This window comes from Abramis brama (genome assembly GCF_963993115.1).
Source record: "Abramis brama genome assembly, chromosome: 8".
NCBI lineage: Eukaryota > Metazoa > Chordata > Actinopteri > Cypriniformes > Leuciscidae > Abramis > Abramis brama.
Window position 1 is genome coordinate 43,892,079 of NC_139970.1, and position 27,010 is coordinate 43,919,088.

At 40.1% G+C, this 27,010-nt stretch overlaps 2 protein-coding genes across 2 annotated transcripts in view; both read right to left on the reverse strand.

The window, feature by feature from the left end:
* LOC311088377 (uncharacterized protein) overlaps positions 1-27,010 on the reverse strand; it is a 252,493-nt gene that overhangs the window by 172,994 nt on the left and 52,489 nt on the right. The window lies entirely within an intron of this gene.
* Positions 8,871-27,010, reverse strand: part of LOC311088663 (SLAM family member 5-like) — a gene marked incomplete at its 5' end in the record, with an annotated part of 43,378 nt that continues 25,238 nt past the window's right edge. Inside the window, 2 exons of the mRNA XM_084122907.1 lie at positions 8,871-9,351; positions 20,785-21,069. Coding sequence (XP_083979033.1) covers positions 9,200-9,351; positions 20,785-21,069 — 437 coding nt within the window. The 3' untranslated portion in view covers positions 8,871-9,199. The remainder of the gene's footprint in view (positions 9,352-20,784; positions 21,070-27,010) is intronic.

Consider the following 27,010-nt stretch of genomic DNA (forward strand, 5'->3'; position numbering starts at 1 on the left):
ATTTCTATAATTTCCATTTATTTTCCAAACTAAACCCCAGGGTATAGGCAAGGGGTTCTGCTAGAACAGTAATTTATTAAAAACAATTCATAACAAAGGCACATACCTTTAAAAGAGTTAATGTATTGCACTTCTAACTCTGCTGTCTTGTCAAGGGCCTTCACAGCATGTTCTATGGCATCCTTTGTTGGTGATTTCCTTCTTCGTGTGGCCATTGGAAATCCTACAATAAAAAACAGTGCAGTTTTAGACCAATAGCCCCATAAATCTTACACTTAAAATTATTTATGTTATCTTAACATTAGACAACCAAATCTTGATCACTGGAGTGTAATTTTAAGAGGTAAAAAGTACTAGGTGAGCTATAATCTGTCAAATATAACTCTTCTGAATGATATCAAGAATTATAGTTTTTATTAGTTGAAATTAAATTGTTCATATCAAGAACTAGCATTTTAACTAGGGAAAATTTAATTGTGGATATCAAGAATTAGCATTGTTAGTAGTGGAAATGTAATTTCTGATATCAAAAATTGCCTTTATTATAGTAGAAATCTAATTACTGATATCAATAACTAATTATCTTAACTAATATCAAATAATATAATTTAACAAGTAAAAATTGAATTGTTGATATCAAGAATTAGTATCCTGGAAATGAATAAAAGTTAAAACGGCTTGCCATAGGTACGTGCATGCTCGGCACGTGCATGCACGTGAAAGGCCAGGTGTTTTGAGTTTCAGTCAATTTGAATATGAATAGAGAACAATTCTGAAACACAGCTAAAACGGCTGGTTACTGAATAAATTTAGTAAAAAGGTTTAAAGTCAATCTACTCAAAATAAGATAAAAACAACTTTTAACCAGGCAGGTGCCTGCTGCTGCTAAAAAAAGTAATCTAGTCAATTGACTTAATGTTAGTTAGGGAAGAGTAAAACATGCAGTATGCTAGGTTAACTCTGTTGCTTTTAAACATTTTTAAAACAGAACTACTGATGTTATTTGTAAGAAACGTGACGTTTATTTTGATGAGCACTAAGGTACCTAAACTTTAGCACTGACTCAAGTTCAAATGTGAGCTTTTACCTGGTAAAAAAAAAAAAGTTTCATGCTTTTAACTGTTTTCATGTTGCACTTAAATCATATCAAATTGGCTCCGTACACTGGAATAAATCTTTAAGTCACATAGGCATAACTTACCTTTTTTATTTAAACCTGTCTTGCCAGCTGACTCCGAAATGGCCTTCGAGTGCTGATGATAATCCTTTCTCTCCTCGTGTCGTGTGGAGTAGGGATGGGGGATGGGGGATGGGCGTATCGATACTGACGTCGAGTATACTCAAATAAAACTAGGCCTATCGATACTACAGTGTTTTTTAACCTGTGATTGTTTATTTTACAAAAAAATGTATGCGTACAATATACAATCCTACTCATCTGACACTGATCTGAACACACGCAAATGCTGCAAGTCAGAACCAATCAATTACAGAGAGCGTTCAAACCTTACAGTCTATGGTTCAAACAGGGCTGTGTTTCCCAAAAGTCTCATAAAAAACGCAGCCCAGAACAATGCTTAACATAAGACTAAATTATTATTTATTACTAAATAGCAATATAAATAATAATTATTATATTATTCATAACTAAATAATAATTATTATTATTATATGATTATTATGGAAATATCTACATTTTAAAATACATCTTTCAATGAAAAATGAAAATATATATAATGTTATCATTATTCAGCACTTAATAAAAAAAAAAAGCCTGTGTTATCAATGAATTGGTTCAGTTTCCTTAAAATGAGCTTAGCTTTAGCAATTAATTAAGTCATAGTTTGCCTACGTGAAAGGTGGCTGATTGCACATGCGCATTTTAGTCCAGTGTGTGTTTGAAATTGAAAAGTGTGTGTTGAGGCTATACCATCCTGTGGCACTAGGGGCCAGTACTGAGTTACCCCCTCCTAAGCACACCTAAGCACAAACCGTTGGTTTTTGTGCATTGTGAGGTTACCCCTGAAAATTTTACAGGGCATGTCATTGACCTTTTTTTCACTGAAAATGCGGTTATTTTTGTGGGGACCAGGATTTTGGTCCCCACAAAAATTTTGGTCCCCACGCTGTGACTGGGCTTACAGGTTGAGGACCCCACCATGTGATAAAGACAAACACACACACACACACACACACACACACACACACACACACGACTTGTTTAAATACATTTATGTTGTTAATAAATATCAATAAATTGTTGTTGTACCAGCAATATCTCCAAGTTTTGTTTTTCACTGTAGAAATCTCAAATGTCATGATTACTTGCCAATGCAAGAGAGTACCGGCACCTTTTTTCCCCCACTTCAAGCACTGATTAGAACATTACAATCTAAAAAAAAAAACTTCTGCTTTTTAGAGCAGAAGTTAAAACCATAAAATTAAAAATAAATAATTACAAAAGTACAGACTAAATTTGAACTGGTAAAATGAATCTGAGTAATTGACCCATATACATTATATTAGCCTACATTTGATTTACCCCATTACAAATAGTCCCTTTACAGTTATTGCTATCATATATCATATCATATCATATCATATATATATATATATATATATATAGTACTTTATTATGTCTTTCAATTCAAACACATTTAACATAATTATGGGCAGTTCCTTTAAAGACATAATATTTCCCCCCAATAATTATTCCTTATTTTTCCTTGTACTTTTTTCATTTCTTTTTTTACTTTTGTGATAATACCCACCAACACATAAAAAAAAACCATTATTAGAACAATAACCATTAAGTACATAGTTAGACACTTTTACATTTGAAATAACGAAAAAAAGACAAAAAATATATAAATAAATATTAAACATTCAGATATCAAACTCTTATAATGACACATAACTCCTAATAAGTTATTCAAGTAATATTATTTAAATATAAAATAATAACATTATTAAATAAAAAATGTATAGTTTTGCTCTTAATTTCATGTTATCCTTTAAATCTAACCAGTCATTTAAAACTGGGGATTCTTGCTTTGTCCAAAAAAAGTATTGCTTTAAAAAATGTAATTCTGAGCATTCTAATAAGTCATCTTTATTAAGTAGCATATGTCCTACACCCACAACTATATTTTGTATCTTTATTTGGTTTCTAAAAACTTTCTTGCCTGAATTACTTCAATGTCATACTAACATTATAAGGGTGTCCCAATAAACATTATACATTAATAAAATCCAGTTCATGACCCATTTAAATAAGAAATAGAAATATATATATATAGAACAATAACTAAATAAAAATACACTTTTACTTTATTTTTTGAAGTCACATTAAAACTAACGCTGTTGAGTGTCTGAGCTTTATTTATATATATTTTTTATTTAATCAATGACTAATAAATTGTATTAGACCTGAATTCAAACTTGATCTGACAGTAAAATCACAGCTCAATTATTTCTAAATGAGAATAACAGTGAATGTTAAATCCTCTGTCTAATTTAACCTGTAATTTATTACATGGTACCAGAAGAGAAACAACCAAAGTCATATTTAAAACTCACCATCCAGACGCCAGAAACACAGACAGAAGAAAACGATGCGAAACATCTTCAGCGCTTTCAGTCCACAAATATGAAAAGACAAACTCTTCAAAACTGCTTCAGTGATAAAATGACAGATGATCTGATGTGAAGCTGCTCTGTAGTGAAATGAAGTGAAACTCCACCAACATCTAAAATAACTGCACATCTATAAGTGTTAATACATGTGACCATCTAGCTCTTTATTAGCTCATTAATTCATGCTCTGAATTTGGTCACTTTGAGCTCCAGTGCGCCTCAACTTCCTCTAGATCAATGACATCATTTTCCACAGAAATGAACATGTTAAAAGTGTCTTAAAGCAACAGTTTGATCTTGTGATGAGATTGTCAAATGTCTCGATTGTTTCTCCTCTCAGACTGATTTCAGAGTTTCTCTAATGGCTTTATGGAGATTGAAGAGTTCTCTGATATGAAAATATGATTAATATTCAACCGCTATGGATTCCAACGTTCCACATAAACACCACATTAGCGAGAGTCTGCCTTATTAAATCACACAAAAACAAGGTGAGGTTGTGTAATAATATGAGAGACTACATGCAGTTTAGCAGAGGCTCTTATACTGTGGATTGACACTCAACATTAACACAATATGAAGTTTATGGGAATGCTGGTTTCAGAAAGAGGATTGAGCCGACCGCTGAAAGGGTTCATGATGTGGTCGAGGCCAGAGAAACAGAGAAACACAGAAGGTTAAGAGCCTTAAAACAGAAGTTTGCTTCAGCTGGAACTGCTATACTTTGACAAGAAAGCATCAACCAAAGTCATCTCACATGCAAGCGTTATTGATTCAACAACAGAGTGGATGAATTGTTCTCATGTGTAATGTTACTGTATGGGAGCATCAGCACAGAGAGTGAATTAAGGGAAGTCAGACACAGACTGGTTGTTTAATGAATGTAAATCATACGCTCACATTGCCAACGAGTTAATTGTGACGGGACAATCAGTCTTGAGTGTCTTAACATTCAACCAAAAATTGTAAACTGGGTTTATAGAGGGGATGCTTTTTGTCTTTTTTCTTCAAATCAAGCCCTGACTACAAACACTAAATATCTTGGATAAAAGGAGAAAAAGTGTTTTATATGGATCAACAACTAAATAAAAAAAAAGAGAGAGAGGTTTACTTAAATAAGAGTTGTGCCGAATTATGTGACCAGAACCATAATGCAACCCTGCAGGGTTATGGTTAGGATTGGGATTAGAATTAGCAATACAGCGTTCAACTAGAGTCACAGAATTCAGCACAACACCTGAACTCAAGCTTGATCTCACAGTAAAATCAGAGTTTGATTATTTCTGTATGAGAATAAGTGAACGTTAATCCTCTGAGTAATTTAACCAGTGATTTATTAAACGGTACAAAAACAGAAACAACTGAAGTGATAAAAACACATTTGAAACTCACCAACCAAGTTCAACTGGCTTTAGTCTATTTTCTAAATCTTATTCTATATGCGTATCTTTAATGTTACATCATCTATCATTTCTTTTCCATCTTCACATTCTCTACACTTTTCTGTATTTTCCTGATGACAGGCAGACGAGCTGGAAAACATGAGAGAATAGAGATAAATGAAGATGAATGAAGATATTCAAGCAGACGAGGAAGAAGGAACCAAAACTGATAAAGGTAAAGCATGTGAAGGAATAAATAATCACAGCTAACATTGCTTTACCTTGCCGGTTTAACATTTATATGCTTTTGACCACTAAATGTCACCAACACTTGGGCCAAAGTTAGTGTTGTAATAACAAGAGGAAACAACTAGACAGCGGTTTAGGTTTGTGGATATATTGAAATTCATGACTTGTGTAACAAGCTGAAGGATTAAGAAAGAGGGAAGTATAACAGAGGAGAGGAATTGCACATATGAAGAACCAATCATAATAGAGAACATTAATGTAATGGATCATGTCACTTGCTGAATTTCCATTACAGATTTGCACAAAACTTTTGCGATATTTTCTAAATGTCGATAAAAAACGATTGCGAAATGACGACATTTCCATTAACCCATGTTATGTGACTGAAACGTATTTTTTTCAACATATATCCCAGCCGCCGCACTAGCCATTATTTTTAATGGAAGGAGACGCATGCGTGTTATTCAAGCATTAATGGCAAGGAAAGACTCTTATACTGGGAGCGGCACATATGAGGAGTTTCTGGTGTTTCTCCCTCATATCTGCTTTCAGGTCTTGATTGTGGCATTTATTAGTGGTTTAGAATCCAGTATTCCCCTAATTCTTTAGTCTTTTATGAGTTTAATAAAGAACTCTGTCTCGTCTTCTGTCCATACACTGCATCATCTACGCCAGGTGACCTGTTGTAAATGTGCAAAAACTGTTTTGCAGTTTTGCAGAATATTCCTTTTTCAAACTGCCTGAAAAACCACCTCATGAGAGCATAAATTTATTTATTTTTGATATATGGGAGTTTTTGCGAAATTGGCGTGTTTCCATAGGGCGTATTTTCAATTCGCAATTCCAATTTGTGCAATTTGAAGGGGAATGGAAACGCGGCTACTGTCATACACTTATTCTACAGTATATAATCTGTTGTTCTCCTTTTGTCGTGGGATTCTCTCTGAAATTGTTCGAAATCCTCCTGGCTGTGATTAAAGTTAGCCTAGAAATCTAGACGCAGCAAAGCGGCAGCAAAATGTATTTTGCAGCCAGGGCAGTCTAGCAACTCTCCATTGACTTTCGAGCTGCAAAAACCTAAATTGGGTCAGGCCAATCACATCGTGTATAGAGTAGGCGGGGCGGGCTTAACATAATGATGACAGAGAATGGCGGCTGCTGCTGGAGAACAGTCTGGTTTTATGAGGCGCCGTCTAGGCTTACATCAAATTTCATTCACGCACACATATATGAAACGCTTGCATACACATATACTAAGTAGTACTAACATAACACACGAGACGCGCGGAACTCTCCGCGCACATACTCATCTGAGTTTGTGTGTGTGTGTTCGCGTCTCAGATGAGTATGTGTGCGGAGAGTTAAGCACTTAATTACCATTGTTTATTTCTATACCAAATGTCATACACTTGCAATGAAGCTAAAAATATAAACAACTACATCATCATTATGTTGATATCCTATATTTTTACAATAAAACTTACGACAAACATGTCTTCTAATATCCTCAGTTGTTGCGTATACCGAGCTACATCGAACACATTTGTAAATTTCCTTGAACCCATTGTGCGAGTTCACTTTAATACCACGTGCTTTATATACATGTTGCTGCTGATTGGACTGCAGTTCTGACACACCCACCAAACAAGAGAAAACGTATCTCAAACCCCGTTGCACACCGGTGCACGCCGTTTCCAGGAAACATGACGTTCAACCCGGAAACCGTAGCAAAACGTTGCGCACCGTTTTGTATGAAGGACTAAAAATGACAGAAGGAAAAATAAATAAAAGTAGAAATAAATAAATAATTGCAGAAATAATAGTGAAAATAAATACATTTTGGTAATATAAATGGCTATTTATGTATTTTTACATGCATTTATTTATTTATTTATGCATTTCTATATTTATTTATTTATTTATATATGTATTTATTTCTACATTTATTTATTTCTGTATTTCCACATTTCTACATTTATTTATTTCTGTATTTCCACATTTCTACATTTATTTTTCCCTGCGCCTGTATGCTAATTGACCTATGGCTAATCCACACCCCCTCTACTCACTCGGACAAACAGTCAACATTCGGTAACAGGCGCTATAGCAGTAGCTGTCACAGTAGGAGACATTTCACAGGAGGCAATTGATGATTTTTGGAGACAGAAAGATTATATATCATCTCAAAGTCACCAAAGGGGCCTTAACTATGCATTGGAGGGTTATATTAATAATTTTATTGTTGAGAAGGTCGATAAGCTTCAGCTCCAGACAAAGATTTACAGTTCACAGTGTAAACGTTATAGTTTGGTGCTATTTCGCTTCAAACACTCGCTTTATACGCGCGTCCTATTCGCTTTGGACACGCGAATGGATTCAAAATGTTCAAGCGTCGAACTAGACGCGATACGCGCGAATTTGACGCTCTATTCGCTTTTGGTGTGAACGCAGCATAATGAACAGGCTGTGATGTCAAGATTGCAATGCTGGAATGTGTGTGTGTGTCAGAGAGAGAGGCGCAGGCGCGATCGAACAGTGGAAACATAAAAACATACTCCATTTTGTTCATACAGGACATCATTAAAACTGCAAAGTGTTTAGCCTACTTATATGTGTGTAAAACACAACATTGTGCTTTTGTCAAACTGTAAACTCTTGTCAAACTGTAACCTACAACTGTCACCCAACCAAAATCACACACACACACGCTGTTTAAAAGCAAAAATGACAAGAAAAAACATAAAAACAAATGAAAACTGACTAACTGCAATGCATTTCAATGGACGTGGAAGCAGAGAATGTCCGAGTGTATTGGGTTAGCTATGCTCACTGTGATTGGCTCATCGTGTTTGGGGGCGTGGCTTAGCCATAGGTCAATTAGCATACAGGCGCAGGGAAAAATAAATGTAGAAATGTGGAAATACAGAAATAAATAAATGTAGATATGTGGAAATACAGAAATAAATAAATGTAGAAATAAATACAGAAATAAATAAATAAATATATAAATACATATATAAATAAATGTATAAATACATAAATAAATACATATAGAAATGCATAAATAAATAAATAAATAAATACATACATGCAAAAATACATAAATAGCTGTTTAAATTACCAAAATGTATTTATTTTCACTATAATTTCTGCATTTATTTATTTATTTCTACTTTTATTTATTTATTTATTTATTTTTCCTTCTGTCATTTTTAGTCCTTCATATTTTTGAACTAGAACATGCCCCTGATGATAATGAACAAGATTTGATCCTTTAATGTTTATTATTCGGTACATTAATACATAATGTATATTTGGTTTGTTTCAGAAAGTCTCGCAGAGGTACAAAAATATAAACTAAAAAAATAAAAATATTATTTTAGTGTTAATGGAAGAATTACCTTCACAATAATGTAAACATTTAGAAATGTTTAAAATAATGTAAAGTGCTCGAATTGTTCAAATACATAGGGTTAGTATTCCTGCGCTCGACATTATAAATCTAATAAAACTTGGAGAGACTCTTGAACCTCAGACTGAAAAAAACTTTATTGACAAAGGCAAACAAATCCAGATGACAGATGAACAGCAGTAGTAAAAAGAGCTTCAGTATTAGAGACGTCTGATCTGAACATTAATAACAATACAAGACATGTGAGACTTTAAGTGTGATTGGTAGTAATTTTTAAATTCCCCAATCAAATATGAATGAGTAGATTGTTAAAAAATAATAATAATCAGCATTTACAACAAACACTTTGAACACTAATGAGTTAATGAGAAAATATATTGCTGTTTGTTCTCAAATTATGTTCTAGGGTGGAAATAAGCCTCCTGAATATAAACATACAGTAAATGCCAGCATATAAAGCCATTACAAATAAACAAAGATTAATAAATGACAAAAAATAGTAATATGAGAAATGACACCATTAGGTTTCTGATGTGTGAATATGTGCTTGATCTCGTTCAGCTCTTCTGGATCTGATGTCATAAACCAGAACAATGACAGTAGCCACGCCCACCAGAGCAGAGAGGACCAATCGGATCACAGCTTCAGTAGGACCATAACAGTGGACAGAGTCTGAGGAATAAAAGCATCAAACTGAGATCAGATCAGTTCATAAATGCTAATATCAGCGCTGACATCAACTAATATCAGCCGTACCTGAACATGTGTGACAGAGTTGAGTGATGTTGAGATGTTGAGTCTGGTTGCTGATGGGATTAGGATGAGATCCTGGTGATGATGATGATGATGATGATGGTGATGAAGATGAAGAACAGTCTCTGCTGATGGCAGGAACAGGCAGACGAGCTGGAAAACATGACAGAAAAAGATAAATTAGAACAAATCTTATCAACAATCTTATTTTTGGTTAAACAGAGATCTGAGGGCTGTTCCATAAAACAAGATTAGAATACAAGACAGACTTATTTTGGATAGTCAGACTTATTGTTGGTTGATTCTGTTTCATGAAGCAAATTTATAGGTCAAACTCAGTTACTCTGGCAACTCTGATAGTATACAATATAATTTAACATGTTCGTAGGCCTTGTATCATTTATCATTGTAGCCTATATATATATATAGATAGATAGATAGATACAGTATATATATATATACACATATGCAATATATATCCTACAGGTTTTCTTTTCTTACTGGCTGAATGTTTTGTGCCGAATATTTAATTAGTTTGTTTTAAAGATTTATGAATACATTTCTTTCTGGTTTTGTTTGGCAGCTGTAGAACATTTTATGGTTATCAGAAGAACATTAGAAAATTGCAATCTAAAAAAAGCTTTTTAAACCAGAAGTTAAAATCACAAAATTAAAAATAAATAATTACAAAAGCACAAACTAAATTTTAATTGGTAAGATGAATCTGAGCTTAGTAATTGGCCTACAGTATATTAGCCTATACATTTGATTTACCCCATTACAATAGTCCCTTTACAGTTAAAAAGGTTTAAAACTCTAAATAAGGCACATCTAATGTCCAACAACAAATATTTTAGCATATATATATATTTGATGTACTTTATTATGTTTTTCAATTCAGACACATTTAACACAATTATACAAATGGACAACTCCTTTAAAGACATAATATTTTCCCCTGATAAATATTCCTTATTTTTTATTCTACTTTTTTTCTTTTGTGATAATACCCACCAACACATAATTAGAACAATAACTAATAAGTACAAAGTTAGACACTTTTACATATGAAAAAAGGGGAAAAAAGAAATTATATATATATATTAGTCAAGTCAAGTTTATTTATATAGCGCTTTTCACAACATAGATTGTATCAAAGCAGCTTCACAGTATTAAATTAAAACAATACATCAATGTTTGTTTCTAGTGGAACGTCCACGTTTGGTAATGCTGATCAATAGTATTGTTGATTGATTAATTAAATATCCCCAAATATCCCCAACTGAGCAAGCCAAAGGCAACAGTGGCAAGGAACCGAAAAACTCCATCAGGTGACCTAATGGAGAAAAAAAAAACCTTGGGAGAACCCAGGCTCAGTCGGGGGCCAGTTCTCCTCTGGCGTTTATGAACTAGAGGTCGGATTTAACTGTAAGATTAAAAGTATTATATGAATGCCTGGCTGAAGAGATGCGTCTTTAATCTAGTTTTAAACTTGGACAGCGAGTCTGAGCAACGAACAGTATCAGGAAGACTATTCCAGAGTTTTGGAGCTAAATGTGAAAATGCTCTCCCTCCTTTGGTGGATCTGGATATCCTAGGTATGACCAAAAGCCTCGAATTTAGTGATCTTAAAGAGCGCGATGGATTATAGGGCGATAGAAGATCGGTTAAATAGACTGGAGCTAAGCCGTTTAGGGCTTTATAAGTCAGTAGCTAATACCTTGTAATTAATACAGAACTTTATAGGTAACCAATGTAGTGATGATAAAATTGGTGTTATATGATCATATTTTCTTGATCTAGTTAGAACTCTAGCGGCGGCATTTTGGACTAACTGTAGCTTGTTTATTGAGGTTGCAGGACAACCAGCTAATAAAGCATTACAGTAATCTAGTCTCGAGGTCATGAATGCATGAACTAACTTTTCTGCGTCAGAAACTGATAGCATATTACGTAGCTTAGCAATGTTTCTAAGGTGGAAAAAGGCTGTTCTTGTAACATATGAAATATGATTTTCAAAAGACAGGTTGCAGTCTAATATAACACCCAGGTCTTTTACTGTAGAGGATAAAGTAACAGGACATCCTACTATGTTAAAGTTGTATTGTGAGAGGTTTTGTGGGTGGTTTTTTGAACCGATGATTAGTACCTCTGTCTTGTCTGGATTTAATAAAAGAAAATTGCGCGTCATCCAATCTTTTATATCTTTAACACACTCTGTCAATTTGGATAATTTAGTGTTTTCATCTGGCCGTGATGAAATATAGATTTGAGTGTCATCAGCATAACAATGGAAACTAATTCCATGTTTCCTCATAATATTTCCAAGTGGCAGCATATATATTGAAAATAACAGAGGGCCTAACACAGATCCCTGCGGCACTCCATAGTTTACTGGAGTTATGATCGATTTTTCTCCATTTAAATAGACAAAATGGTAGCGGTCAGATAAATAAGATCTAAACCAGCTTAATGCTTGTCCTTGAACACCAGTATAATTTTGTAGTCGATCTAAGAGTATTGTGTGATCTATAGCAGGGGTGCCCAACCCTGCTCCTGCCGATCGACTGTCCTGCACAGTTCATCTCCAACCCTAATCAAACACACCTGCCTTTAATTTTCAAGTGATCCTGAAGACCTTAATTGGTTGCTTCAGGTGTGTTTGATTAGGGTTGGAGATAAACTCTGCAGGACAGTCGATCGGCAGGAGCAGGGTTGGGCACCCCTGATCTATAGTATCGAACGCAGCACTAAGATCAAGTAAAACTAATATTGAGATACAGCCTTGGTCAGAAGCTAAAAGTAAATCATTTGTGATTTTAACGAGCGCAGTTTCAGTGCTATGATGCGGCCTGAATCCTGACTGAAACTTTTCATAGATGTCATTTTCATGCAAGAAAGAGCCCAGTTGGGCGGACACAACTTTTTCTAGTATTTTAGACATAAAAGGTAGATTTGAAATAGGTCTATAATTTGCTAGATTATGTGGATCTAATTGTGGTTTCTTAATGAGAGGTTTTATAACTGCCAGTTTAAATGTTCTTGGAACATGACCTAAAGATAAAGATGAGTTAATAATATTGAGGAGAGGCTCTTCCACTACAGGTAACACTTCTTTCAGTAGTTTAGTTGGTATAGGATCTAATAAACATGTTGTTGTTTTAGATGAAGTGATAAGTTTATTTAACTCTTTTTGTTCTATAGTTGTAAAGCACTGTAATTGTTCTTGCGGGGTGATAATTGAGGCTGAATTATAAGGCGCGATTGAGGATTGAACGTTTACAATTGTGGTTCTGATGTTTTCTATTTTCTCAGTGAAGAACTTCATGAAATCATTACTACTAAACTGTAACGGAATATTTTGTTCAGGTGACATCTGTTTATTTGTTAGTCTAGCCACGGTGTTAAATAAGAACCTAGGATTGTTTTGGTTGTTTTCTATTAGTTTGCGGAGGTGCTCAGCCCTGGCCGCTTTTAGGGCCTTTTTATAACGTGACATACTGTCTTTCCATGCGATTCTAAAGACCTCTAAGTTAGTTTTTTTTCCATTTACGCTCTAAATTACGGGTTTCTCTCTTTAGAACATGCGTAGTATTGTTGTACCATGGTGCTTTACTTTTCTCTCTGACCTTTTTTAATCTAATGGGTGCAACAATATCCAATGTTCCAGAGAGAATGGTGCTCATAGTGCTAGTTAATTCCTCAAGTTCATCTGTTTGTTTGGGTTCACTGAGCAGCTGAGACAGATCAGATAAGCAATTTGAAAAATTATCTATGGTGGATGGAAGGATTGTTCTGCCTAATCGATAACGCGGCGCAGCGTGATATATTACAGGAGTACGTAATATGCAAGTTACCATGTAATGGTCAGTGACATCGTCACTTTGTGGAATGATATCTATATCGGTTGGATCGGTTCCATGTGATATAATTAAATCGAGTGTATGATTAAAACTGAGTTGGTCCGGTAACGTTTTGCTTGACCCCAAAGGAGTTTAATAAATCTGTAAACGCAGCCCCTAACGCATCATTTGAATTATCTACGTGGATATTAAAGTCTCCAACAATTAATGCTTTATCGACATTAACTAATAGGTCTGAGAGAAAATCTGCAAACTCTTTTAGGAAATCAGCGTAAGGCCCAGGCGGTCTATATACGGTAGCCAAGGCTAGAGATAATAGGGATGTTTTTCGAACATCTAAGAGCGTAACATTTAGTACAAGTTCTTCAAACGAAATAAACTTATAGCCCGTTTTCTGAGTAACATTGAGAATATCTCTATAGATTGTTGCAACACCGCCGCCACGACCAATCAGATGGGGCTCATGCTTATAACAGTATCCTGATGGAGTAAACTCATTTAGACCGAAATAATCATTTGGTTTAAGCCAGGTTTCAGTAAGGAAAAGTACATCGAAGCTATTATCTGTGACTATTTCATTTACAATAACTGCCTTAGGTGTGAGTGATCTAATGTTTAGAAGACCTAGCTTTAGAAATTGTTTTTGATTACTAATAGCAACATTTTCTGGTTTAATAACAATTAGATTTTTTCTAGATCCTGCAATAGATTTATTATTTGATCTCACTAAACGAGGAATAGACACAGTTTCTATGCAATGTTCAACACTAGTATTTATATCAGTTAAATTGGTGCAGCAGAGACTATGATTTGGACTTTTGGTTACTAGTCAAAAGGTATTTAACATTTTGGAGATGTTATCTGACAGAAGATCCGATCCGAATCTGCTTGGGTGTAGCATCAGCACGGTAAAGCCTAGGACGCTCCCAAAACAGATTCCAATTATTTACAAAGAGCAGTTTCTGCTCATTGCACCATGACATTAACCATTCATTTAGCGCGAATAATATACTAAACTTTTCATGACCTAGTCGGTACGTGGGAAGCGGTGATGTTTCAAGAGCCAAACGCCGGTCTATCAGCTCGGCCTGTCTCACTAAAAGGTCGTGGATCTGTTTCTCAACAGCTTCCAGCTCAGACTGCACTGCGTGAAGTTTAAATGTGTCTTCACCTGCACCAAAAGGTAGACTACTTACATCTGATATATTCGCCATTTTAACAGATGGACAGTAACGTTAAGTTAGCAACGATGCTACCAGTGATGCTATCAATATTAATACTAATTTATGGCTGAAGTCTTGGATATAATCCGTCTTTTTAGTGGTACGGGTGTAGAGTAGACGCACGATAGGCGAAAAAATGTTTGTTTGTAAGTGAGTGTGGAGAAGACGCGTTCAGCCGTGATCCAAGGGAACCTTTAAGAGTATCCGGCATTGGCTCACTAATAGGCTTGAGACACGTCTGCTCAACAGTCCGCGTTGTAACTATAAGGTTTGAGCAGCAGTGCTTCTCAGTGAGGAAAGGTAGAAATTGATCGTTGTAAGTGAGTTTAAAGAGAAAATCAAGAATTATAAATCAGATCGATGGAGCTCCAAAGACAACAACGCGTTCAGATGCGACGCTTAACAAACTCTTAATGACACATAATTCCTAAGTTATTCAATTAATATTTTTAAATATCAAATATTCAATATTAAATAAGTCAATAAATAAAATAACAAATAACTAGAATTAAAAGGGAAGGAGGGTTATATAAAAATGTAGGCTAATATGTGTTCCTTTATTTTATGGAATATTCTTTGACTTTAGTTGCACATATCTTTTCAAAATGTATAATTAATTTTATGTTATCCTCTCCATACTTTATAAACTAAATCTAACCAATCATTTAAAACTGTGGATTCTTGCTTTCTCCAAAATAATAAAAGAAGATATTTTGTATCTTTATTATATTTGGATTCTTAAAAAAAATCGTCCCTGAATTAGGCTACTTCTGATAAAATTTATTTAATATTTTAAGTATAAAATATATGAGTGTAATGTACTATAAGTTCCAAAATCTCCACTCTGGCCGGAGTTTTTAGAAAGAATTGTTTTCAGAGGTGAATTCTCCGTTCAAGTGTAAACGAAGGGAAATGTCTCCGTTTTTCAAAATAACCATGTACGTATAAACGGGGCCTATGCCTGCTTCAGAAACGCATGCACACACAATTATCTAGACTAGATCAACCTGGATCAAACTAGTGGGATTGCGTGAACTTCAATTACCTTTTATGAAACGTACTCGGTTACTAACGTAACCTCGGTTCTCTCTAGAAGAGGGAACGAATACTGCGTAAGTATCTTACGCTAGGGGGAAATCTCTTTTCCGCGAGATATTGAAGCCAAAAAATTATCCTTTAATTTTGTATTAATGTAAAACGCGTTGCGGCAGCATGCAGACATAGGCGAGACAGCTCGCGCGCCTATTGGCTGCTCTGCGGCAACTGCGTCAGCCTATCGAGCGAGGCCTATCGTGACGTCAGATCCAATGAGGGCGCTTCGCTCCCACTGCGTCACCTCCCGCCGAAACGGGCGTGGCTTAGGCCTATAAAACAAGGCTCGGAGGCAGCTGATATCTGGTTTTTCATTGCAGAAGCGAACCAGAGCGTGTTGCATGCACGGCAAGATACGCAGTACTCGTTCCCTCTTCTAGAGAGAACTGAGGTTACGTTAGTAACCGAGTACGTTCTCTTACGAGAGGTCTCTCGTACTGCGTAAGTATCTTACGCTAGGGGACCCTATGTAAAACGCTGTGCGTGCTGGGATCTAACACTAATAAACCTGAAGCGAATGCTCAGGGTTCACAGTGCATAATCACCAAGGGAACTCACAGAGAGTTCCGGGAAGAAGGGGGGGGGGACCCACTCCATCCCATATACAGCAGCGTTCGTAGACGTAAGTGCTTTTGACATCATACAGACAGGGCGGGATACGGCCTGAACTGATGAACGTCTATACCGACAACAGCTTGGCCTGTAAGGCGGGAACCTCCAGGTTATAAAACCTTATAAATGTAGACGGGGAGGCCCAGCCTGCCGCCATACATATGTCTTGCAAGGCAATCACGCTAGACCAAGCCCACGAAGAGGCCATGCCCCTTGTGGAGTGCGCTCTGACACCCAACGGGCACTGCAGGCCCTTGGTAGTGTATATCAGCGCTATAGCATCAACTATCCAAATGGATAGGCTCTGTTTCGATGCAGCTAGTTCCTTGGAACGCCCGCTGAACGAAACGAATAGCTGCTCTGTCTGTCTAAAGGCAGACGAGCGAGACACATAAGCTCTTAGCGCCCGAACTGAACAAAGAAAGCTTGTGTCCCCTTCCTCGTCAGAGACCGGCAGGGCTGACAGGGAAATGACCTGAGCCCGAAATGGTGTGTTGAGGGATTTTGGAACGTAACCACGCCTAGGTTTGAGTATGACTCTCGAGTCATTTGACCCAAACTCCATGCACGCCGCGCTTACGGAGAGTGCGTGTAAGTCACCTATGCGCTTCACTGAAGCTAGAGCCAGTAAGAACACTGTTTTGAAAGACAAGTGTTTAAAACCAATCGTTTGGATAGGCTCGAATGGGTCACCTTTCATGGCCTCCAACACCGTAGAAAGGTCCCACACAGGGACTGAAGGGGGTCTGGGAGGATTCAGCCTCCTAGATCCCCTAAGGAAGCGGATGACTAAATCGTTCCTTCCTATTGACTGACCAAGCGTTGTTCTTGAGAACGCTGCTATAGCCGCCACATAGACTTTGAGCGTGGAAGGGGTCCTGCCCTTATCCAGTAGCTCTTGTAGGAAGGAGAGAAACTCCGTCACCCCGCAATCTAGGGGTGAAACGCCCCGAGCTGTGCACCAGCCGGAAAACACCGACCACTTTGAGGAATAAAGCCTTCGAGTAGACGGAGCTAGCCTGAGTGATAGTGTTTAACACTCCGTCTGGGAGGTCAGCGGGTACCCGTTGAGCGCCCATACATGAAGGGACCACAGCTCCGGGTGAGGATGCCAAATCGAACCCCTGGCCTGAGAGAGGAGGTCCCTCCTCACTGGCACTGGCCACGGAACAGTGTCCGCTAGCTGCATCAGAACTGGGAACCACGGTTGGTTCTTCCAGAGCGGCGCTACGAGCAGCACTGAGCATCCCTCTTCCCTGATCCGTTCTATCACCTGAGGCAGGAGAGAGACGGGGGGAAACGCATAGAGCGGGCAGCGCGGCCACGCTTGGGCCAGCGCGTTCCTGCTCTTGGAGAAAAATTCCGGACAGTGAGCGTTTTCGTGAGACGCGAACAGGTCCACTTTCGCTCTGCCGAATCTCTCCCACAACAGTTCGACTGTATGTGGGTGTAGAGACCATTCGCCCGCCGGAACGTTGTTCCTGGACAGCCTGTCTGGCCCCAAATTCTGTAGCCCAGGCACGTGCACCGCTCTCAGCGAGCGCAGGTTGCGCTGAGCCCATATCAGAAGGCGTTCCGCCAATCTGTATAAGTTTCGGGATCTGAGACCGCCCTGGCTATTTATGTAGGACACCACCGACATGTTGTCCGAGCGGACCAAGATGTGGTGACCCTTTATTTGGGGACAAAAACGCGTCAGCGCGTTGTCCACTGCCAACATTTCCAGGCAGTTTATATGCTGAAGCTTTTCCCGTTCTGACCATCGGCCGAAGAACGGTCTGCCCTCAAGCAGTGCTCCCCATCCCGAGGTGGAGGCGTCTGTTGACACCACTTTCATCCTCGAAGAAGTCCCCAGGCTTACACCTGATTGGTACCAGTCGTTCGCTTTCCAAGGTTTCAGAGCTAAGATGCATGTCTGATCGACCTTGAGATGAAGCAGACCGGACGCCCATGCTCGGCGCGGTACTCGCGCTTTTAACCAGAACTGCAGAGGGCGCATGCGGAGCAAGCCCAGCTGGAGAACTGACGATCTTTCTTCGGTACCAGGAAGTATCTGCTGTACAGCCCCCCTTCGCTTTGAGTTTGAGATAAAGGCTCTATTGCCCCTTTTCTCAACAGTTTTGATATTTCGGCTCGAAGTAGGTGTGCTACTTCTGTATTTACTGTGGTTTCGAAAAGAACTGTAGCGAATAGCCTCTTTTTATAATGTTCAGCACCCATTCCGAAACCCCGGGAAGCGCTGCCCATGCATCTGCATGGGTAGTTAGGGGTTGAATGCGAAGAACGCTCTGGTCGCTTGGCGACAGAGGCGCTTCGGTGCGCTGTAACATAGGCGTTACGCCCATGACATTTGAGGCGGGGAGCGCGCTGATTACAGCGGGCAGATTGCCCGCGCTCAACCCCGCTGCGGTGTTCAACCGAGTGAGGGAGGGCTGGGCGAATCCCGTGGGACTTGTCATGTCTGTGAGTGAATGTGGGTGCGGGAGAGCGGGCACATTTACTGCATTGAGCGCATTGCCTGCCCGAGCAGAGTGAATGCGCACTGGTTTCGTTTTTACAGAAACCGTGAGACGTGCAGAACATAGTGTTTGTGGGCACTGGGCAGTGGGCACGTTTACTATGTTGGATGCGCTTTTATGAGCGCGGGCCCTGTGTGAAGGGCTGTGCTTGTGTGTAGGGATGGGCACTGGGGAGTGGGCATTCTTACTACACACATAACACCATCGGCCGTGGCCAGGACACCAGAAAATACACTCTTTATGGGATTTATCTGGGTAGCCGTAAAAACGGCATTTGTGTGCAGGCAAGCGGGCAGCTGTTCCGGCTTGTACACTGCAGAATACACTGGAACAGTCACATTTCTTGGAACTGAACGAGCGAGCCCCGTGTGACGGGCTGTGCTTGTGTGTAGGGATGAGCACTGGGCAGTGGGCATTTTTCTACACTCATAACACCATCGGCCGTGGCCGGAACACCAGAAAATACGCTCTTATGGGATTTATCTGGGTCGCCGTAAAAGCGGCGTTTGTGTGCAGACAAGTGGGCTGTGTCGCCGACTTGTTTACTGCAGAATACACTGGAACAGTCGCATTTATCTGGAACTGAACGAGCGAGAAGTTGCCATAGAAACAGTGTTTGGGTGCAGGCGAGCGGGTTGTACAACGCGCTCGTCGGCTGCAAAATACACATCTGCAGTCGCCTTTCAAGGGAACTGACAGAGCGCATAATTATCCGCCGTCAGACCGGGATTCGAACACCGGTCTCTCGTGCGAAAAACCTAAGATTCCGCCACTGAGCCACAGGGGGAACACATAGGCTTTCAGATGCACGAGCATATAAGAGAGCATCAACATGTTTTCTTCGGCGTTTGTTTGCAGGCGTGCTTGAATATAACAGGCTCGTTTACTGCAATATTGATATTTCCAGTCGCCTGACTCAGGGAACTGAGAGATGTGTGAGAAATTGAGGTCAGTCCGGCCTAGGCGGGACTAAAAACACTCTATTCTCCTTTCGCCGGTGAGTGACGCGTGAATGGGGCGCAAGGGCAGGGTAGCTTTCTTGTAACGTAAAGAAAAACTAACCCCGACCGCCCGCTTCCGGCCTCCCTTGTGAACGGCGCAGCTTGCGCGGCTCGAACAGAGGGAGAGAGAAAGCTAGCCCTGAGACCGTCCGCTCCTGACATCCCCTGTGAACGGCGCGGTTTGCGCGGCTCGAACAGAGGGAGAGCAGGTATCATCCCCCACGGCTTCTGGTCGATATCCACGACGGAAACGGCAGCAGACGGCGGCCGCTGTCCATCAGCAAGAGACTCTAGTGAAGCAGGCAAGGCAAGCGGGCGCACCGGCGAGCATTGTGGGTTGGGGGAGGTAAAGGGAGGGGCGTCTTGAAAAAGACGCCCGGCTCTTTTAGTGCAATGAGAGTGTGTGTCGCGGCGACGAGCACACACATACACAAAACACATAGCAGAGAAAGGATATTGGCGCCGGATAGCGCAGCGGAAACGGCGATAGAAGGCGGCGCGGCCAGCGACTTCAGAGAATGGCTCGTCCCGCTGAAAGGCTTCTTCAGACGGCGCGGCTTCTCTCTCCGGATCCAGTGATGCGTGAGCTTCGCTGAAGAGATGAAAAATCAGATATCAGCTGCCTCCGAGCCTTGTTTTATAGGCCTAAGCCATGACACAGTGGACTCATTGGATCTGACATCACGATAGGCCTCGCTCGATAGGCTGATGCAGTTGCCGCAGAGCAGCCAATAGGCGCGCAAGCTGTCTCGCCTATGTCTGTATGCTGCCGCAAAGCGTTTTACATTAATACAAAATTAAAGGATAATTTTTTGGCTTCAATATCTCGCGGAAAAGAGATTTTCCCCTAGCGTAAGATACTTACGCAGTACGTGAGACCTCTCGTAAGAGAACTGCTTTATCCCCAATTTATTTGTTAAGTTCATTCAAGTCAGGTGTTGGAGTTTAATCCCTGCTTTTCTTAGCATATTTCATGGAACAACCCTCAGCTCAGTTAATAAACGCTAATATCAGCGCTGACATCAACTAATATCAGCCGTACCTGAACATGTGTGACAGAGTTGAGTGATGTTGAGATGTTGAGTCTGGTTGCTGATGGGATTGTTCAGCACACAGATGTAGGAGTTTTTATCCTGATATTCCACTTCCAGAGGGAGAGAGAGACTGATGTGGCGATAAAACACACTGATGCTGGACAATAAACTGTTTCCTTTGTACCAGGAGAGAGTCACATGACCCACATTCACAGCTGAACACACCAATGAACATGATGATGATGATGAAGATGAAGAACAGTCTCTGCTGATGACAGGAACAGGCAGACGAGCTGGAAAACATGACAGAAAAAAGAAAGATAAGAACATCTCTAATCAACAATCTTCTTTCGGTTCTGTCAGTGTTTATATGATCTATCATCTCAAACTATAAAATGATTCAACAATAAATAAATATGTAAATAGTTGGTAAAAACAAGAATATTTGAAGGACATGAGAAATGATCTCTACTCACCAGAGACAGAAACTCTGAAAGCTTTTAATGATAAACTTTCTGAAAACCTAAACCCTTTCATGATCTGTAGTTGATAATCTCCAGCATGTTCAGTTGTGATGTTTGTGATGGTCAGAGATCCAGTTTGATTGTTCAGCTTCAGTCTGTCTCTGAATCTCCCAAGATAATCATCATATACAGTGATTCTGTCGGCCTTTACATTAATTTCAGCTATTAAAATATTTTCATTTCCAAACATCCACCGAATCCATTCATAATCCTTTATTTCAGTGAGATCAGAGTTTACAGTGAGTGATTCTCCCTCCTTCACTGATATTTCAACTGTATCAACAAACAGAAACAGAGTTTGTATCTGAGATATTGATATTGAAATTTCAAATGAACAATATCATAAAACTTAAAACAGAAATGAAGCAAAATGGTGTTTGGATTAATATTGTTTCATTTGATTAAAACATAAAATGGTAAAACAAATATTTAACCTACCAAAGACAGCGAGATAGACATAACTGATCGATCTCGGCAGGCTTCGTTTATAATCTCCAGCATGTTCAGTTGTGATGTTTGTGATGGTCAGAGATCCAGTTTGATTGTCCAGCTTCAGTCTGTCTCTGAATCTCCCATCAAAAACATAATCATATACAGCGATTCTGTCGGCCCGTTTATTGACTTCAGCTATTAAAGTGTTATCAAACATCCACTGAATCCATTCATAATCCTTTATTTCAGTGAGATCCGAGTTTAGAGTGAATGATTCTCCCTCCTTCACGGACACTGATACCAAAAACACAAACAGGGTTTGTCAGATTAATGCTGTGAAATCACTTAATAATGTTTTACTAAATAGTTTAAAATGTCAGTTTGAAATAAACAATATCATAAAACAAACAAAAAGAAACAAAATGGTGTATGAATTAATTTAAATATTGTCATTAAATAAAGGTGAAACAAATGTGTTTAACCTCACCATAGATGCCAATATTGATCTTTTTCTTTCTCACACCGTTGATCTGTAGAGAATAAGATCCAGTCACTTCAGTGATGTTTATGATGGTCAGAGATGCAGTTTGATTGTTCAGCTTCAGTCTGTCTCTGAATCTCCCATCAAGAACATCATCATATACAGTGATTCTGTCGGCCCGTTTATTGATTTCAGCTATTAAAGTGTCTTCATAATATCCAAACCTCCACTGAATCACATCATCATCCTTTATTTCAGTGAGATGTGAGTTTAGAGTGAATGATTCTCCCTCCATCATATACTTCAATTCATCTTCATCACCAAACACACCTGAAGAACAGAGTTTTTCACAGATTAAAGCTTTAAAATCACTTGATGTTGGTTTGAAGCTTCACTGAAATACTTTTAAACATTTAAATGCATGTGGGAAACGCCATTGGATTATTATTTTGTTTGGATTTTCCTTGCCTGGAACTGTTTAAACCTGTGGATTATATACAAACTTTCCATGGATTATCCGTTGCCGGTTTTGGAGCGATTGGGACAAATTTATTAGCAACGGCCAAACAGCGCTGGAGAACTTGTAGTGTGCAATTCATTGACTGATCTGAATGAACATTCATATTGTAGATAGGGGGTTAAATCAGTCGTTTGTATGATGCACTGTTTTAATCATAATCTACATCTAGTGGTTGTTTATGCATTATTGACTGAGAGTGAAATTCTTTTTCGATTTTGTTTGTGATCTACTTTACAAATTCATCAGAAAGAACGAGAAAAGATCGACACAGGATCAATACCATTACCTTCCAAAGGATCCTAAAGGTTAGTGATCTTTTCCTGGTTGTGGATGGCTATACCATCAGGCCATCCCCAGAGGTACGCAGGTGTAACGGAGTTAAAAATGCACTTTAATTCTTATTTTCAAAATTAGCATCTGTGAATTTTATTTATCATTTAATGATTTTATTGAATTATCTGTGAGTTATTTTTATTTATCTTTATTTTTGCGAATGTTTCCTGTGGAAATGACCCTACCTGCACACTATCCCTTTTGTACCTCCTAAGCTTCCGTAGTGCTCCGTCTCCCTCAGTCTCGTTTTGCACTGCTGAGGGTAAGTTGTGTAGAAATGTGCTGCTAGGCTAATGTACTGTTTTCTTTGGAAATTGAATCATTTAAGTTATAACTTTCAATGCATATTGTCTGATGTTAATACAATAATGCTACGTAGCAGTTTTGTGTTAGTTTGACTGCTAAAATAATTTTTAGCAGTGTTTTTCATACTCAGTTTCTAGCTGCCATTTTACCACGGCAGGCGGGCCGTGTCATGTGAACAATGTAGCTCGTCTGAGATTTCAGCGCCCCTTTTGTGTAGAGTGAACGCTGTATTTTTGTATGTTTAGGAAGCAGAAGTGCACTAAGAGGAGTCCAAAAAGCAATTAATGTGCATTGTGTTCTACAGGTATGCATTTTCCTTTTGTTTATTCATGTAATTTTCGTTGTCTCGGTTACCACACACTTTTCATTCAGCCCACCGGGTGTCGCTGTTATGCTATTTTCTTTAAGGAAACATATATACTGTGTTTATGGATTTGTTGCCGTTATGCTATTTTCTTTAAGGAAACATATATACTGTGTTTATGGATTTGTTGCATTTTATGCTTAATATTTTCTGGACAGTGTTAATGATTTCCTGTGAGTAATGTGCACACTGAGCAAAATACTAAAATAATGTTAAAGTAATGTATTTGTAATGTATTCTAAATACATGATGTAGATCATTCTGGTGAATGAAGTGCGCAGTCTCGTTTTGCACTGCTGAGGGAAGCAGAAGTGCACTAAGAGGAGTCCAAAAAGCAATTAATGTGCATTGTGTTCTACAGGAGCCAATAAATTGTGAAAAAGAAGTCATCTCGTGAGTCATCCTTCACATACCCTAACCGAGGCCGTTACACAACCTTGGTGTCATCCTGGACCCCATACTCTCACTCCAGGCCCATATCAAAACCACCACCAAGTCGGCGTTCTTTCACCTCAAAAACATCTCCAGACTCCGGCCATCACTCTCTGACTCTGTGACTGAAACACTCATCCATGCCTTCATCACATCCCGCTTGGACTACTGCAATGGTGTACTGTATGGTCTGCCCAGTAAGACCCTGGATAGACTGCAGTATGTCCAAAACTCAGCTGCCAGGGTCCTGACACGATCGAAGCCATGGCAGCACATCACCCCCACACTCAAGAAGCTTCACTGGCTCCCTGTCAAATCCCGCATTTCATACAAAATCCTGCTCCTAACCTACAAATCACTCCATGGACTTGCACCCCAGTACCTCGCAGATCTCCTCCACCGTTGCTCACAGCCAAGGTCCCTGCGATCCTCTGACAAGGACCAGCTTGCCACTCCTCGCACCAGGCTACGGACCTTTGGTGATAGAGCATTCTGTGTTTCTGCCCCCACCCTCTGGAACAAACTACCTCTCCACATACGTCATGCCCCTACATTGTTGTCCTTCAAAAAGCACCTCAAGGCATACTTGTTCACAGAGGCCTTTGGTCTCTAACCCCCCCCCCCCCCCCCAACCAGTTCCCACCCCTTGTAAAGCGGCCTTGGGTTTCTTGAAAGGTGCTATAAAAGTCAAAGTTATTATTATTATTATTAATGCCAATGGGAAAATGGGTTTTTATTTTCAACAATTTGAACGTCTCAGCAGTGCATTATTTTTTTGTATTCGATATATTTCACTGTGGATTATTTGGTAAATCAGTTGTAATTTCGGTGCAGGCTTTGCAAACAGACTTTTAAAGCTACAATATGAAAGATTTTTGTAATAAAATATCCAAAAATCACTTGCACAGTGTGATATATTTCCTGCAGTTGTGTACTTACAATATCCCAAAAGATTTTTAATTTCAGAGAAATTCCAATTATAAATAGTGGCCCGTCCCTGTTCACTTGTCGCCTGTCAATGACGTAATATCCGCGTTATTCCTCGTTTCCACTCGTACTGCCGTAGTAACCATGGCGACAGACGTGCACAACTGCGTTACGTATAGTGGCACACTCACACTGTTGTTTCGTTGTTCAGATAGATTATCTTTCTCTCAAAATCGTTCAATACTGTTTATGCATCAGTTGTCACGGTTTACGAATACATTGCTTCCTTTTTGTCTCGTGCGTTTGTTATTTGTGTGTGTCGCGTGGATTGGGTGTGGCCAGAACAATCATGCTCATTCATCAATCCGCAATCATTATCGGCGCCAGCTGCGACTCATCATCATTTCCTTTAATACTCACCGTTTTCTCCTCTCCATTGTCAGATCGTTGTTTGATGTCTTGCTGTCTGGTGTTCCTGTTCCTCGTCCTGTGATCGTGTGGTGTTCGTTGCTGGTTTCCTGTTCATTGTTCAGTTCGTTGTTCACGCCGGAGATCACCATCACCTTCACGTCACTCTGCACCAGATCAGACTCACCCGTGTTCGACCATCGAGGTCCCTGCGCCACCCGCCAGTGTTTGTTTGCCTTATATGTTTCATCATTGTATCCAATAAAGAGTTTATTGTACCTGCTATTGCTTCCTCGTTCTATCAGCATGACAGAACGATCTGACCATGGCATGGAAGCACCAGGCGGAGCTCAGATTTCCATGGAGACGTTCATCAACAGCAGTCTTCTACGCATGGACGCCCAGGAGGAGGGGCTTAACAACACTGGCCGTGCTGTTCAGGCTCTGGTGGCGCAGGTGTCCGAGCTCACCCAGCAAATTCAACAACTGCGAGCTCCCACTGCGCCGCCTACACCGGCCGTTCCTCCCACACCATCGGATCCTCTCTCCCAGTCGGAACCTCGCTTACCTGTGCCTGAGAGGTATGCCGGAGAACCCAGTTTCTGTCGAGCGTTCCTGACTGGATGCTCAATGCACTTTGCACTGCAACCGAGAACCTTCAACAAGGAGCGATCCAAGGTCGCATTCGTCCTTTCACTGCTGACTGGGAGAGCGGCACTTTGGGGAACGGCGGTGTGGGAAAACCAGGACCCATGCTGCGAGTCGTTCCAGGCACTCTCCGCCGCCATGAAGCGAGTCTTCGACCGTGCGGTCGCCGGTAGAGAGGCGGCGAGGGTGCTCGCCGAACTTCGCCAGGGAGAGAGGTCAGTTTCGGACTATTCGATCGAATTCCGGACTCTCGCGGCAGAGTGCCAATGGAACGACGAGGCGCAGTGGGACATGTTCCTGCATGGGCTGGCTGACCGCGTCCAGAGGGAGATCTACGCCCTGGACCTGCCCACTACCTTGGATGGACTGATTGAGTTAGCACTACGAGTTGATGCCAGACTGTCAAGGGTCGAGCGACGCGTCCTTTCCAGTCGAGCTCTTGGAGGAGCGGAGAGTCTGCGGTCCAGCGGCACGGACGCGGTCAGCCCTACCTACGATCCCGAGCCCATGCAGGTAGGGCGAGCTCGGCTTTCCCGGGAGGAGAAGGAGAGGCGGAGGTCCCAAGGCCTTTGCCTTTACTGCGGCGGAGCTGGACATTTTTCAAACACGTGTCCGGTAAAAGGGCCACGCCCGATAGTAACAGTGAGGCTACTATCGGGTGGGATCTCCGCCGAGAAGACCTCATCGACATCTACCCTCCTCCCGGTAAGACTAAGATGGTCAACACGCCAACACGACTGTCAAGCACTATTGGACTCCGGGGCGGAAGGAAACTTTATGGACTGCACTCTCGCCCACAACCTTCAGATTCCCCTTCAGTCACTCCCACATGACATTTCAGTTCACGCACTCAATGGTC